Source organism: Amphibalanus amphitrite, unplaced genomic scaffold, assembly GCF_019059575.1.
Source record: "Amphibalanus amphitrite isolate SeventyFive unplaced genomic scaffold, NRLGWU_Aamphi_draft 001475F_arrow, whole genome shotgun sequence".
NCBI classification, from domain to species: Eukaryota; Metazoa; Arthropoda; class Thecostraca; order Balanomorpha; family Balanidae; genus Amphibalanus; species Amphibalanus amphitrite.
In genome coordinates, this window is record NW_024882968.1 from 50,081 (window position 1) to 65,423 (window position 15,343).

A 15,343-nucleotide genomic window follows, 5' to 3' on the forward strand; every position below is an offset into this window, starting at 1 on the left:
GCTGAGCGCCAGCCACCTGTAGCCGCGAAGACTGAGGTCGAGAAGCTGGCAAAAGAGTGAAGCTGAGCTGACGTGGAGTCGATCCCCCCCCCCCCCCCCGACGCAGTTTGGCGTGTGTCAGAATTGAAATACAGCGCAATGCGACCGTTTCTACAAACATGTATTTCTTGTAAGGGCTGGGGCGAATAGTGCAAGACTAGACGTTGGTCGGGCATGGTATAATACAGATATGTATGCTGGTTTTGGGCAATGATTCGTTATATATTGGCCAATCCCAATATATAGACTAGCTGCCTGGTAGTGGCTGTTGTATCAGCATCATGCATGCATATTGCATAATGCTGATGCGGCAGCTGTTATCATGGGCGGCGAGCCTATACATTGGCTTGAACCAATATAAAACGAATCAGATCAGCCGTTTCAGGCGGCGCCTGAGTAACACCCGAGTATCGTATGAGTTATCGACGTGAGTACGTCCTGAGTACAGCCCTAGTTTTCACTGAATAACCGATGAGTTCCAACTGAGTTATGGCCGTACTACCACCTGAGTTATACATTAGTACCAGCTGAGTTACATGTGAGTTACTTCCTAGTTTTTCATGAGTAATGACTTACTAATACCTGAGTTTGGCCTGAGTTGTCTGAGTAGGACATGAGTTACGCATGAGTACTTACTGAGTTTTATCTGAGTTTTACCATCGGACAAAATGGCAACTCACTTTGTTACTCACATGCTACTCACTTGCAATGAGTTTTGCCCGAGTTTTACCTGCGTTCCGCCCTGAGTTTTACCTGAGTACGCGGATTTAGAGTGAGTTTTACCATTGGACAAAATGGCAACTCAGTCATTACTCAGAAAAGTGAGTAAAATTTTTTTCAGTGTAGAAGGAATGAAGCTACCCTAGAAAAATCATCGAATGTAAATCGGTCAAGTGGTTGCTGAGATATAAGCCTCGCAAAAGCGTAACCACGGCCGGCCGGCCGCTCATACTCAGAAATTTCCGTTAATCTACGAAAGACTATAGCTTGCTTCGCTCGCTACGTAATAATTTCTTCAGACTAACAATGCCTCAGCCATATTGGCACGCTACTGGCTGAAAATAAGTTGCTTAAAAAGACCCACTGAATCGCCACGATTTTAAGTGCATGTCATCTCTATGTATATAAGATCTCTATGATAGGAACTGTCTTTCCATAGGATAGACAGTCGCGCCCCGCCCTCACCTTTTGAACGCCTCGGCAGCGGCCTTGACGGCCTCATCCACGTGACCGCGGTCACTGTCAGGTACGGTGACGGTGACCTGACCTGTGCTCGGGTCACGGCTCTCCAGTCGGGCCGGCACGTCCACAAAATGGCCGCCGATGTAGTTACGGAGGTGAAGCGGAGGTGAAACCATGGTGAAGCGATCTGTAGGTAGAAAGGGAGGGGAATGGGAGCGGATGTTAGAGAGTTAAATCGAGAGTGTTGGTGTTTGTATATCGTTTGGGCTTAGACTGGATATGTGTTCCACAGTGAGGCTTCCAGGAGATGTTCCGTTAGGATGTATGCTAATAACTACATACGGTTATGACATACGTTAGGATTTATGCTAATAACTACATACTACAAAATAACTGCATGTATACGTTACATTACATAACAAACATGAGTTCTGGCTGTGCTGACGCTTTTTCAAGAAACAAAGATGAATCGATAAAACACCTTCAGCAACATCAGTTCATCTATGTAATTGGCATCGAAACCATGCTAACTAGGTAGTAGGTACTATGTTACGATCTTAGGTATAGGGCACATTGCATATTTTTCCCAGAATACTGGCCGCGGTATGGTATGTAAACAATGTCGCAATCTCCAGACCAGCCCCGCCCCCTACGTCCGCGAGCAGCCTGACCAGTCTCGCCCCCCTCCCTCCCCCTCTGCCGGTCGTCGTCCCACGACCCCCCCCCCCCCGCACGACCCCCCCCTCGACCAGACCCCTGCCTGTAAACGGACACCGTCTCGACTGTTCAGGTCACCAGAGGCAGGCATAGGCGGTCAGAGGCACCGCATCAGATGGCCGACGCGACACACAGGGGGATTTGGAGCGTGGTACTGGTGGAAGAGATGTGTCATAAACGCGCTTGGAAGGGGCAGGAATCAGAGAACATCATTTGATGATGGAGCTCGATGAACTTTGATGATGATGAAAACATTGATCCATTGATTGATGGATCAGGAGCAGGAGCTTGCTTGTTTTGTTCGGTTAGGCCCTATCGGTCTAACTACCGATCAAATTGAGCAAGCGAGTCGGGAAAGCCACCAACGGACTCAGGAAGACATGCCGAATCGAATGATATGCGACATGACCTCCTTCGACCAGCTTCGTGACCTGGGGGCGCTGACCTGACCGTGACCTGAGGTCAACACCCTAAGTTGACCTCATCCAAACAAAAGGTATATCATTCGACGCACCTGAGCGAGGCGAACACGATGCTGCCAAAATCGCGGTTTTACGGCTGTTTTTTGCGTAGTTATTCACCAAAAACGGAACCTTACCCTGGGGCAATTGACCTGACCTCAAGAGGTCACCGGCTAACATAGGACCTTAAAATCGGGTATCAATCTCTGCGTCTCGTAACGGCGCAAGCGCTCGTTTTTCCGCGACGCGCTAGCTTCACCAGGGGCGAAACAGCGAGCTGGGTCGTACCCACCCCCCACCCCCCTCGGCCGGCGCGTATGTAGAAAACCAATAGGTCCGGAGACGGCAAAAATTTTGAATAATAAAGGACAGGTAGCAATAATCAATGATGTTTTCGCATATCTTGAACCCTCGCTGGACCTATTGCTTTCTATATAGTACATACACGCCGGCCGAGGGGGGGGGGGCGGATACGACCCCCTCGCCGTTTCGCCCCTGACGGAGTAAGATACTTGCAAAAAACGAGCGTGTGCGCCGTTACAAGAGGCAGCGATTGGTACCCGATTCTTAAGTCTCAGGTCAACCGGTGACCTCTGAGGTCAGGTCAACCGGTGACCTCTGAGGTCAGGTCAAGTGGCCCAAGATACGGGTTTGGTTTCTGGTAAATAACTGCGCAAAAATGGCCACAGTAATTTTGGCACCATCGTGTTCGCCTTGCTCAGGCGCGTCGAATGATATACTTCTTGTTTGGGTGAAGTCAAGCTTAGACGTTGAAGTTCAGAATTTTCAGAAATATTAGATATTATTCAGATTACAGATACATTATCAATGCATTGGTGACCCGACGGCGCTGGAGAAATCCGCACACGCGTATTGCAATGGAGCAGAAACCCAACAGAAAACAACCGCATTGCTTCCCATGTAGGCCCGGGCAGCGCTTGTCGAACAGCACTGCGGATCCGAAGGTTGGGACTTTAATTGTGAAAAACCGCCCGCCCGCCCGCTGCCAAACGCAAACACCGCAAAACGCGCAAAACGCACGCCTAAAACGCCAACGCCAACTTCGCAAAAAAACAATCGCCCGCCCGCCGAAAACCGCAGAAAAAAAACGCCGCAAAAAACGCCCGTCCGCCGCAAAACGCAAACACAGCCGCCGCAAAAAAAAACGCATCGCCCGCCGCCAACCGCGCAACGCCGCAAAAAACGGCCGGCCGCCGGCAACCGCAAAACGCCGCAAAAAACGGCCGGCCGCCGCAAACCGCAAAACGCCGCAAAAAACGGCCATCCGCCGCAAACCACAAAACGCCGCAAAAAAACGGCCACCCGCCGCAAACCGCCGCTAAAACGGCCGCCCGCCGCCAAACGCAAAAACACCCGCATCGCCCGCCCGCCCGCCGCCAAACACAAAAACCGCAAAAAACGCAAACACCGCCGCAAAAACGCCCGCAACGCACGCCCGCCCGCCGCCAACCGCAAAACGCCGCAAAAACGGCCGTCTGCCGCCAAACGCAAACACCGAAAAAAACGCAAAAATAGCCGCCCGCCGCCAAACGCAAACACCGAAAAAAACGCAAACACCGCCGCAAAAACGCCCGCCGTAGGCAAAACGCAAACACTGACGCATTAAGACAAATATGGCGCCCTGCGGCAAATGTGGTGCATTCATATCTGCCGTTTAAGCAGCCATCCCTTAACTACAGCGCACAGTAATCGTCCAATGTTCGACAAAGTTAGGCATATTCTGCGATTTGCGGCAAAAATGGCGCTTTGAGACAAACGTGGCGCACTGCAACAATCGTGGCGCACTCGTTCCTGTCGCTTAACATTTCATCCACCCACCAAATTCTAGCCCAATCGGACTTAAACTTACAAAGTTATGTACATTTGAATATTTCACTATAAAATATCTCCGCAACGGAGGTGCCCAGATTTGCACGTGTGCCACGTGACCACCGGTGGTGCAAGCAGGACTTGTCCCCTCACTGATTGCACCATTTCAGTGTTCCTGGCTTGTGCTGTTTTCGTGCTATAAGGCCACAAATCGGCAAACACACGATAATCTGGGAGGTACGCGACTCAAACACGTGGCCACGTGACACGTGCCGGACCTTTGATGGCTTCACCGTTCACGCCACGTGATGACCCATCGGCGTGGCCATCAGCATATAAAAGATGACCCCGGCCGGTGTCACCGTCCCTGAACAGTGGACGGCTAAACTCGAAAAACGGGAAAATTTAGGGAAATTTCACTTTTCGGATATATAATTTCCCCAGAATTTTGAGTTGTCATTTTACAAAAAAAATCCGAGATGGCAGTTTTTTAGCCCCCTTCATTGTGTGCCTACACCCGTTTTCAGATCGACCCTATCATAAAATCTGACGGCCTGACGGCTATTTCCCCCATTCCTTGCATTTCACAATGCTAGTATATTTAAGCACCAAAATTGACCTCGTGCCACGGCACGTGCAATAGCACGTGCGCCACGTGACCACTAGTGCGACAAGCTGGACTCATCTGCTCACCGGCTGCGTTGATTTGGTGTCGCTAGGTGGAGTGGTTTCCACGCCATAGGACCCCCAGTTGGCCAATGTCGGATTTTCCCGGAGGTTACCCCATCAAACACGTTTGCACGTGGCACGTGCTTTTCAATCGCCCCATATCTGACCCATACCATGTGGTAGCCGACACCCCGGGGCACAACATATTGGAACATTTTCAAAATCTAACGTGGAAATTTTTTGCAAAATCGATTTGAAAATAATTTTTCGAATTCGCCATAGGCTCAACATGGGGTAACTGTTCGTGACGATTACCCAAAATTTTGTCATTTATATTTTAAATGCTTACCACCATGAGGTGGGGTCCCGGCCCAAGATTCGACCCTAAAAATATAATTCATTTCTAACGTGGAGTTTTTGCGCAAATCGCATTTTAAATTTTCCCCCATGTTAACCCTATGGGAAAATGCACGTGCCAATTACCCCAAAACGGGCCCATTATATTTTATGCAACTTTGCCACAAGGTAGCTCCCCCATACGGGACCAAACGCTGAAAATGGCAAGAAAGTTGACCGTGCCGTTTTTGCCCCAATCAAAATGACCAAAATCGCGGCCGAAACGCTAAACACCCCCCTAGAGAGGTAGCTCAGGTTGGGATTTTCAATAGAAAATCACAATTCTAAAGAATAGTGATTGTTCTTAATTGAAAAGTCCCAACCTTCGGATAGGCCCGGGCAGCGCTTGTCGAACAGCACTGCGGATCCGAAGGTTGGGACTTTAATCGTGAAAAACCGCCCGCCCGCCGCAAAACGCAAACACCGCAAAACGCGCAAAACGCACGCCGAAAACGCCAACGCAAACTTCGCAAAAAAACAATCGCCCGCCCGCCGAAAACCGCAGAAAAAACGCACAAAATTCCGCAAAAAACGCGCGTCCGCCGCAAAACACAAACACCGCAAAAACGCAAACACCGCCACCGCAAAAAAACGCCCGCATCGCCCGCCGCCAACCGCGAAACGCTGCAAAAAACGGCCGCACGCCGCGAACCGCAAAACGCCGCAAAAACGGCCGCCCGCCGCAATCCGCTAAACGCCGCAAAAAACGACCGCCCGCCGCTAACCGCAAATAACGGCCGGTCGCCGGCAACCGCAAAACGCCGTAAAAAACGGCCGCCCGCCGCAAACCACAAAACGCCGCAAAAACGGCCGCCCGCCGCAAACCGCAAAACGCCCCAAAAAACGGCCGCCCGCCGCAAACCGCCGCTAAAACGGCCGCCCGCCGCCAAACGCAAACAGCAAAAACACCCGCATCGAAACAAACACAAAAACCCCAAAAAACGCAAACACCGCCGCAAAAACGCCCGTAACGCACGCACGCCCGCCGCCAACCGCAAAACGCCGCAAAAAACGGCCGCCCGCCGCCAAACGCAAACACCGCCAAAAACGCAAAAACGGCCGCCCGCCGTCAAACGCAAACCCCGAAAAAACGCAAACACCGCCGCAAAAAAAACGCCCGCCGTAGGCAAAACGCTAACACTGACGCATTAAGACAAATATGGCGCCCTGCGGCATATGTGGTGCATTCATATCTGCCGTGTAAGCAGCCATTGCTGAATTACAGCGCATCGTAATCGTCCAATGTTCGACAAAGTTGCGCACATTCTGCGCTTTGCGGCAAAAATGGCGCTTTGAGACAAATGTGGCGCACTGCAACAAACATGGCGCATTCGTTCATGTCGCTTAACAATTCATCCACCCACCAAATTCTAGCTCAATCAGACTTAAACTTACAAAGTTATGTACATTTGAATATTTCACTATAAAATATCTCCGCCACGAAGGTGCCCATCTTCGCACGTGTGCCACGTGACCACTGGTGGTGTAAGCAAGACTTGTCCCCTCACTGATTGCACCATTTCAGTGTTCCTGGCTTGTGCTGTTTTCGTGCTATAAGGCCACAAATCGGCAAACACACGATAATCTGGGAGGTAAGCGACTCAAACACGTGGGCACGTGGCACGTGCCGGACCTCTGATAGCTTCACCGTTCACGCCACGTGATGACCCATCGACGTGGCCATTAGCATGTAAAAGATGACCCCGGCTGGTGTCACCGTCTCTGAACAGTGGACGGCTAAACTCGAAAAACGGGAAAATTTAGGAAAATTTCACCTTTCAAATATATAATTTTCCCATAATTTTAAATTTTTCATTTTACAAAAAATCCGAGATAGCAGTTTTTTAGCCCCCTTCATTCTGTGCCTATACCCGTTTTCAGATCGACCCTATCAAAAAAACTGACGGCCTGACGGCTATTTCCCCCAGTCCTTGCATTTCACTATGCTAGTATATTTAAGCACCAAAATTGACCCCGTGCCACGGCACGTGCAATAGCACGTGCGCCACGTGACCACTATTGCGACAAGCTGGACTCATCTGCTCACCGGCTGCACTGATTTGGTGTCGGTAGTTGAAGTCGTTTCCACGCCATAGGACCCCCAGTTGGCCAATGTCGGATTTTCCGGGAGGTTACCCCATCAAACACGTTTGCACGTGGCACGTGCTTTTCAATCGCCCCATATCTGACTCATACCATGTGGTAGCCGACACCCCGGGGCACAACATATTGGAACTTTTTCAAAATCTAACGTGGAAATTTTTTGCAAAATCGATTTGAAAATAATTTTTCGAATTCGCCATAGGCTCAGCATGGGGTAACTGTCGGCGTCGATTACCCGAAATTTTGTCATTTATATTTTAAATAATTACCACCAGAGGGTGAGGTGCCAGCCCAAGAGCCGACCCTAAAAATGTGGACAAATATTACTGAACAGATTTTGCGCAAATCGCATTTTCAATTTTTCCCCATGTTAACCCTATGGGAAAATGCACGTGCCGATTACCCCAAAACGGGTTAATTATATTTCAAGCGTCCGATGCCAGCCGGTAGCTCCCCGATACGGGACCAAACGCTGAAAATGGCAAGAAAATCTACCGAGCCGTTTTCGAGGGATTCAAAATGACCCAAATCGCGGCAGAAACGCTAAAGACCCCCCTAGAGAGGTAGCTCAGGTTGGGATTTTCAATAGAAAATCACAATTCTAAAGAATAGTGATTTGTCTTAATTGAAAAGTCCCAACCTTCGGATAGTTCATCCCGATCGGTCCAGTGGTTCCTGAGTAATAGAATGCTGCAAGGGTGGCGGTCGAATAGTGTTGCCCCTATTTGGCAAAGTTGTGGACTGGTGCGTTTTGCGGCATAAATGGCGCACTGTTACAATTGTGGCGCATTGCGGCAAGGGCAGTCCTTTGTATGTGTTGCTTAAGCATGCATCCGTCCACAAAATTGAATCCAAATCGGATCATGTTTGACAAAGTTCCTACAAACATTTTGCGATTTCGGGCGATTATGGCGCATAATGACAAATGTGGCGCGGTGTATCAAACGCGGCGCAGTTGTCATTGACGCTTAACAATGCAGCCACCCACCAAATTTGAACCCAATCGGACCATATTTGAGAAAGTTATGGACATTTGAAATGAATATTTCACGAAGAAATATCTCCGCAAAGGAGGAGCCCAGCTGAACACGTAAGCCACGTGACCACTGGTGATGAAAGCAGGACCTGTCCCCTCACCGACTGACCCAATTCAGTGTTCTTGGCTGGTTCTGTTTCCACGCTATACGGCCACAAGTTGGTCAAAACACCATTATGTGGGAGGTACTCGGCTCAAACACGTGGCCACGTGGCACGTGCCGGACCTTTGATAGCTTCACCGTTCACGCCACGTGATAACCCATCGACCTGGCCATCAGCAAGTAAAAGATGACCCCGGCCGGTGTCACCGTCCCTGAACAGTGGACGGCTAAACTCGAAAAACGGGAAAATTTAGGGAAATTTCACCTTTCGAATATATAATTTCCCCAGAATTTTGAATTTTTCATTTTACAAAAAATCCGAGATAGCAGTATTTTAGCCCCCTTCATTCTGTGTTTATACCCGTTTTCAGATCGACCCTATCATAAAAACTGATGGCCTGACGGCTATTTCCCCCATTCCTTGCATTTCACAATGTTGGTGTATTTAAGAACAAAAATCGACCCCGTGCCACGGCACGTGCAATAGCACGTGCGCCACGTGACCACTAGTGCGACAAGCTGGACTCATCTGCTCACCGGCTGCGTTGATTTGGTGTCGCTAGGTGGAGTGGTTTCCACGCCATAGGACCCCCAGTTGGCCAATGTCGGATTTTCCCGGAGGTTACCCCATCAAACACGTTTGCACGTGGCACGTGCTTTTCAATCGCCCCATATCTGACCCATACCACGTGGTAGCCGACACCTCGGGGCACAACATATTGGAACATTTTCAAAATCTAACGTGGAAATTTTTTGCAAAATCGATTTGAAAATAATTTTTCAAATTCGCCATAGGCTCAACATGGGGTAACTGTCGGTCACGATTACCCGAAACTGTACCCTATGATTTTTAAATAATTACCCCCAGAAGGTGAGGTGCCAGCCCAAGAACTGATCCTAAAAAAGTGGACAAATATTACTGAACAGATTTTGCGCAAATCGCATTTTCAATTTTTCCCCATGTTAACCCTATGGGAAAATGCACGTGCCGATTACCCCAAAACGGGTTAATTATATTTCAAGCGACCGATGCCAGTCGGTAGCTCCCCCACACGGGACCAAACGCTGAAAATGGCAAGAAATTCTACCGTGCCGTTTTCGAGGGATTCAAAATGACCCAATTTCCGGCAGAAACGCTAAACACCCCCCTAGAGAGGTAGCTCAGGTTGGGATTTTCAATAGAAAATCACAATTCTAAAGAATAGTGATTTGTCTTAATTGAAAAGTCCCAACCTTCGGATAGGCCCGGGCAGCGCTTGTCGAACAGCACTGCGGATCCGAAGGTTGGGACTTTAATTGTGAAAAACCGCCCGCCCGCCCGCCGCCAAACGCAAACACCGCAAAACGCGCAAAACAAACGCCTAAAACGCCAACGCAAACTTCGCAAAAAACAATCGCCCGCCCGCCGAAAACCGCAGAAAAAAAACGCACAAAATGCCGCAAAAAACGCGCGTCCGCCGCAAAACACAAACACCGCAACAAACGCAAACACCGCCGCCGCAAAAAACGCCCGCATCGCCCGCCGCCAACCGCGAAACGCCGCAATAAAACGGCCGCACGCCGCGAACCGTAAAACGCCGCAAAAACGGCCGCCCGCCGCAAACCGCTAAACGCCGCAAAAAACGACCGCCCGCCGCTAACCGCAAATAACGGCCGGCCGCCGGCAACCGCAAAACGCCGTAAAAAACGGCCGCCCGCCGCAAACCGCAAAACGCCGCAAAAAACGGCCGCCCGCCGCAAACCGCAAAACGCCGCAAAAAACGGCCGCCCGCCGCAAACCGCCGCTAAAACGGCCGCCCGCCGCCAGACGCAAACAGCAAAAACACCCGCATCGCCCGCCCGCCCGCCGCAAAACACAAAAACCGCAAAAAAACGCAAACACCGCCGCAAAAAAAACACCCGCAACGCCCGCACGCCCGCCGCCAACCGCAAAACGCCGCAAAAAAAACAGCCGCCCGCCGCCAAACGCAAACACCGCAAAAACGCATAAACGGCCGCCCGCCGTCAAACGCAAACCCCGAAAAAAACGCAAACACCGCCGCAAAAAACGCCCGCCGTAAGAAAAACGCTAATACTGACGCATTAAGACAAATATGGCGCCCTGCGGCAAATGTGGTGCAATCATATCTGCCGTTTAAGCAGCCATCCCTTAATTACAGCGCATCCTAATCGTCCAATGTTCGACAAAGTTACGCACATTCTGCGCTTTGCGGCAAAAATGGCGCTTTGAGACAAACGTGGCGCACTGCAACAAACATGGCGCATTCGTTCATGTCGCTTAACAATTCATCCACCCACCAAATTGTAGCCCAATCGGACTTAAACTGAAAAAGTTGTGTACATTTGAATATTTCACTATAAAACATCTCCGAAACGGAGGTGCCCATATTTGCACGCGTGCCACGTGACCACCGGTGGTGCAAGCAGGACTTGTCCCCTCACCGATTGTGCCCTTTCAGGCTTCCTGACTGGTGCTGTTTTCGTGCTATAAGGCCACAAGTCGGCAAACACACGATAATCTGGGAGGTACGTGACTCAAACACGTGGCCACGTGGCACGTGCCGGACCTCTGACAGCTTCACCGTTCACGCCACGTGATGACCCATCGACGTGGCCATTAGCATGTAAAAGATGACCCCGGCCGGTGTCATCGTCACTGAACAGTGGACGGCTAAACTTGAAAAACGGGAAAATTTAGGGAAATTTCACCTTTCTAATATATAATTTCCCTAGAATTTTAAATTTTTCGTTTTACAAAAAATCCGAGATAGCAGTTTTTTAGCGCCGTTCATTCTGTGTCTACACCCGTTTTCAGATCGACTCTATCATAAAAACTGACGGCCTGACGGCTATTTCCCCCATTCCTTGCATTTCACAATGTTGGTGTATTTAAGAACAAAAATTGACCCCGTGCCACGGCACGTGCAATAGCACGTGCGCCACGTGACCACTGGTGCGACAAGCTGGACTCATCTGCTCACCGGCTGCATTGATTTGGTGTCGCTAGATGAAGTCGTTTCCGCGCCATAGGACCCCCAGTTGGACAATGTCGGATTTTCCCGGAGGTTACCCCATCAAACACGTTTGCACGTGGCACGTGCTTTTCAATCGCCCCATATCTGACCCATACCATGTGGTAGCCGACACCCCGGGGCACAACATATTGGAACATTTTCAAAATCTAACGTGGAAATTTTTTGCAAAATCGATTTGAAAATAATTTTTCGAAATCGCCATAGGCTCAACATGGGGTAACTGTCCGTCACGATTACCCGAAACTGTACCCTATGATTTTTAAATAATTACCCCCAGAAGGTGAGGTGCCAGCCCAAGAACTGACCCTAAAAAAGTGGACAAATATTACTGAACAGATTTTGCGCAAATCGCATTTTTAATTTTTCCCCATGTTAACCCTATGGGAAAATGCACGTGCCGATTACCCCAAAACGGGTTAATTATATTTCAAGCGACCGGTACCAGCCGGTAGCTCCCCCACACGGGACCAAACGCTGAAAATGGCAAGAAAATCTACCGAGCCGTTTCGGCGGCGATCAAAATGACCCAAATCGCGGCAGAAACGCTAAACACCCCCCTAGAGAGGTAGCTCAGGTTGGGATTTTCAATAGAAAATCACAATTCTAAAGAATAGTGATTGTTCTTAATTGAAAAGTCCCAACCTTCGGATAGGCCCGGGCAGCGCTTGTCGAACAGCACTGCGGATCCGAAGGTTGGGACTTTAATTGTGAAAAACCGCCCGCCCGCCGCCAAACGCAAACACCGCAAAACGCGCAAAACGCAAGCCGAAAACGCCAACACAAACTTCGCAAAAAAACAATCTCCCGCCCGCCGAAAACCGCAGAAAAAAAACGCACAAAATGCCGCAAAAAAACGCGCGTCCGCCGCAAAACACAAACACCGCAAAAAACGCAAACACCGCCGCCGCAAAAAAACGCCCGCATCGCCCGCCGCCAACCGCGAAACGCCGCAAAAAACGGCCGCCCGCCGCGAAACGCAAAACGCCGAAAAACGGCCGCCCGCCGCAAACCGCTAAACGCCGCAAAAAACGACCGCCCGCTGCCCGCCGCTAACCGCAAATAACGGGCAACCGCAAAACGCCGCAAAAAAACGGCCGCCCGCCGCAAACCGCAAAACGCCGCAAAAAACGGCCGCCCGCCGCAAACCGCAAAACGCCGCAAAAAACGGCCGCCCGCCGCAAACCGCCGCTAAAACGGCCGCCCGCCGCCAAACGCAAACAGCAAAAACACCCGCATCGCCCGCCCGCCCGCCGCCAAGCACAAAAACCGCAAAAAACGCAAACACTGCCGCAAAAAAACGCACGCCCGCCCGCCGCCAACCGCAAAACGCCGCAAAAAACGGCCGCCCGCCGCCAAACGCAGCCACCGCCAAAAACGCAAAAACGGCCGCCCGCCGTCAAACGCAAACCCCGAAAAAACGCAAACACCGCCGCAAAAAAACGCCCGCCGTAGGCAAAACGCAAACACTGACACATTAAGACAAATATGGCGCCCTGCGGCAAATGTGGTGCATTCATATCTGCCGTTTAAGCAGCCATCCCTTAATTACAGCGCATCCTAATCGTCCAATGTTCGACAAAGTTACGCACATTCTGCGCTTTGCGGGAAAAATGGCGCTTCGAGACAAACGTGGCGCACTGCAATAAACATGGCGCATTCGTTCATGTCGCTTAACAATTCATCCACCCACCAAATTCTAGCCCAATCGGACTTAAACTTGCAAAGTTATGTACATTTGAATATTTCGCTTTAAAATATCTCCGCAACGGAGGTGCCCAGATTTGCACGTGTGCCACGTGACCACCGGTGGTGCAAGCAGGACTTGTCCCCTCACTGATTGCACCATTTCAGTGTTCCTGGCTTGTGCTGTTTTCGTGCTATAAGGCCACAAATCGGCAAACACACGATAATCTGGGAGGTACGCGACTCAAACACGTGGCCACGTGGCACGTGCCGGACCTCTGATAGCTTCACCGTTCACGCCACGTGATGACCCATCGACGTGGCCATCAGCATATAAAAGATGACCCCGGCCGGTGTCACCGTCTCTAAACAGTGGACGGCTAAAGTCGAAAAACGGGAAAATTTAGGGAAATTTCACCTTTCGAATATATAATTTCCCCAGGATTTTGAATTTTGCATTTTACAAAAAATCCGAGATAGCAGTTTTTTAGCCCCCTTCATTCTGTGCCTACACCCGTTTTCAGATCGACCCTATCATAAAATCTGACGGCCTGGCGGCTATTTCCCCCATTCCTTGCATTTCACAATGCTAGTATATTTAAGCACCAAAATTGACCCCGTGCCACGGCACGTGCAATAGCACGTGCGCCACGTGACCACTAGTGCGACAAGCTGGACTCATCTGCTCACCGGCTGCGTTGATTTGGTGTCGCTAGGTGGAGTGGTTTCCACGCCATAGGACCCCCAGTTGGCCAATGTCGGATTTTCCCGGAGGTTACCCCATCAAACACGTTTGCACGTGGCACGTGCTTTTCAATCGCCCCATATCTGACCCATACCACGTGGTAGCCGACACCCCGGTGCACAACATATTGGAACTTTTTCAAAATCTAACGTGGAAATTTTTGGCAAAATTGATTTGAAAATAATTTTTTGAATTCGCCATAGGCTCAACATGGGGTAACTGTTTGTGACGATTACCCGAAATTCTGTCAATTATATTTTAAATAATTACCACCGTCAGTTGGGGTGCCAGCCCGAGATCCGACCCTAAAAATATCAGCAAATATAATTGACGAAATTTTTCGCAAATCGCATTTTAAATTTTCCCCCATGTTAACCCTATGGGAAAATGCACGTGCCGATTACCCCAAAACGGGTTAATTATATTTCAAGCGACCGATGCCAGCCGGTAGCTCCCCGATACGGGACCAAACGCTGAAAATGGCAAGAAATTCTACCGTGCCGTTTTTGAGGGATTCAAAATGACCCAAATCGCGGCAGAAACGCTAAACACCCCCCTAGAGAGGTAGCTCAGGTTGGGATTTTCAATAGAAAATCACAATTCTAAAGAATAGTGATTGTTCTTAATTGAAAAGTCCCAACCTTCGGATAAATACTAAGATCATTTTTGGGTCAGGTCAAAAACGAGGTCACCAGAGGTCACCGAAGACAAAATGTTACGATTTTCACAACAGGAATTTCGCGGTAGTTTTTCTTGAATAACTTGTCTTGCACACAAGACAGAGGATCGATTCGAACGCCATCGTTCTTAGCTCGTCAAGGCGCATCGAATGATATATGATATGACCTCGAAAGGTCAAGTTGAAAAATTGACCTCAGGTCAAGGTCATGACCTGACCGAAATAGGTCATGTTGCATATCATTCGATCCGCATTGACGAGAAAAACACGATAAACGTCGAACGGAGTCTCTATCTCTATTCAATCTCAAGTTATTGAAGAAAAACCGCTGGTGACCTCAGGTGACCTAAGAAGATGACCTGGAGATCACCTTCCAAAGGTCATAAGTGATATGTTTCGGTGAAATCACCAACAGGGACCTGTAATACTATGATCCTGAGCGTATTGAAGTCATAGGATGGCATTCAGAGTAAGTTGAAATTTCTCCCATTGACTTATAATGGGCCGGTCGCAAAAATAACCTGACCTTAGGTCATCGATATAAAAATTCCGAGATATACAAGTTGTAGCTCGTGATGACTTTACTATTTCCTGTGGGTTTCAAGATCATATCTCAACAACTGTGGGCTTGGTGGGATTGCAAACTTCGAAATTTACGTTTCGAG

The 15,343-nt window shown here is 49.5% G+C and overlaps 1 protein-coding gene across 2 annotated transcripts in view; it reads right to left on the minus strand.

Annotated features, from left to right (window-relative positions):
* The window catches only part of LOC122373304 (2-aminomuconic semialdehyde dehydrogenase-like), an 84,936-nt gene that overhangs the window by 27,475 nt on the left and 42,118 nt on the right, over window positions 1–15,343 (minus strand). The window contains exon 2 of one of the 2 annotated variants that reach the window (XM_043351241.1): window positions 1,225–1,408. In XM_043351241.1, coding sequence (XP_043207176.1) covers window positions 1,225–1,397 — 173 coding nt within the window. In that variant the 5' untranslated portion in view covers window positions 1,398–1,408. Of the gene's footprint in view, window positions 1–1,224; window positions 1,478–15,343 lie in introns of those variants that run through there. The other variant, XM_043351242.1, reaches the window with a different exon arrangement.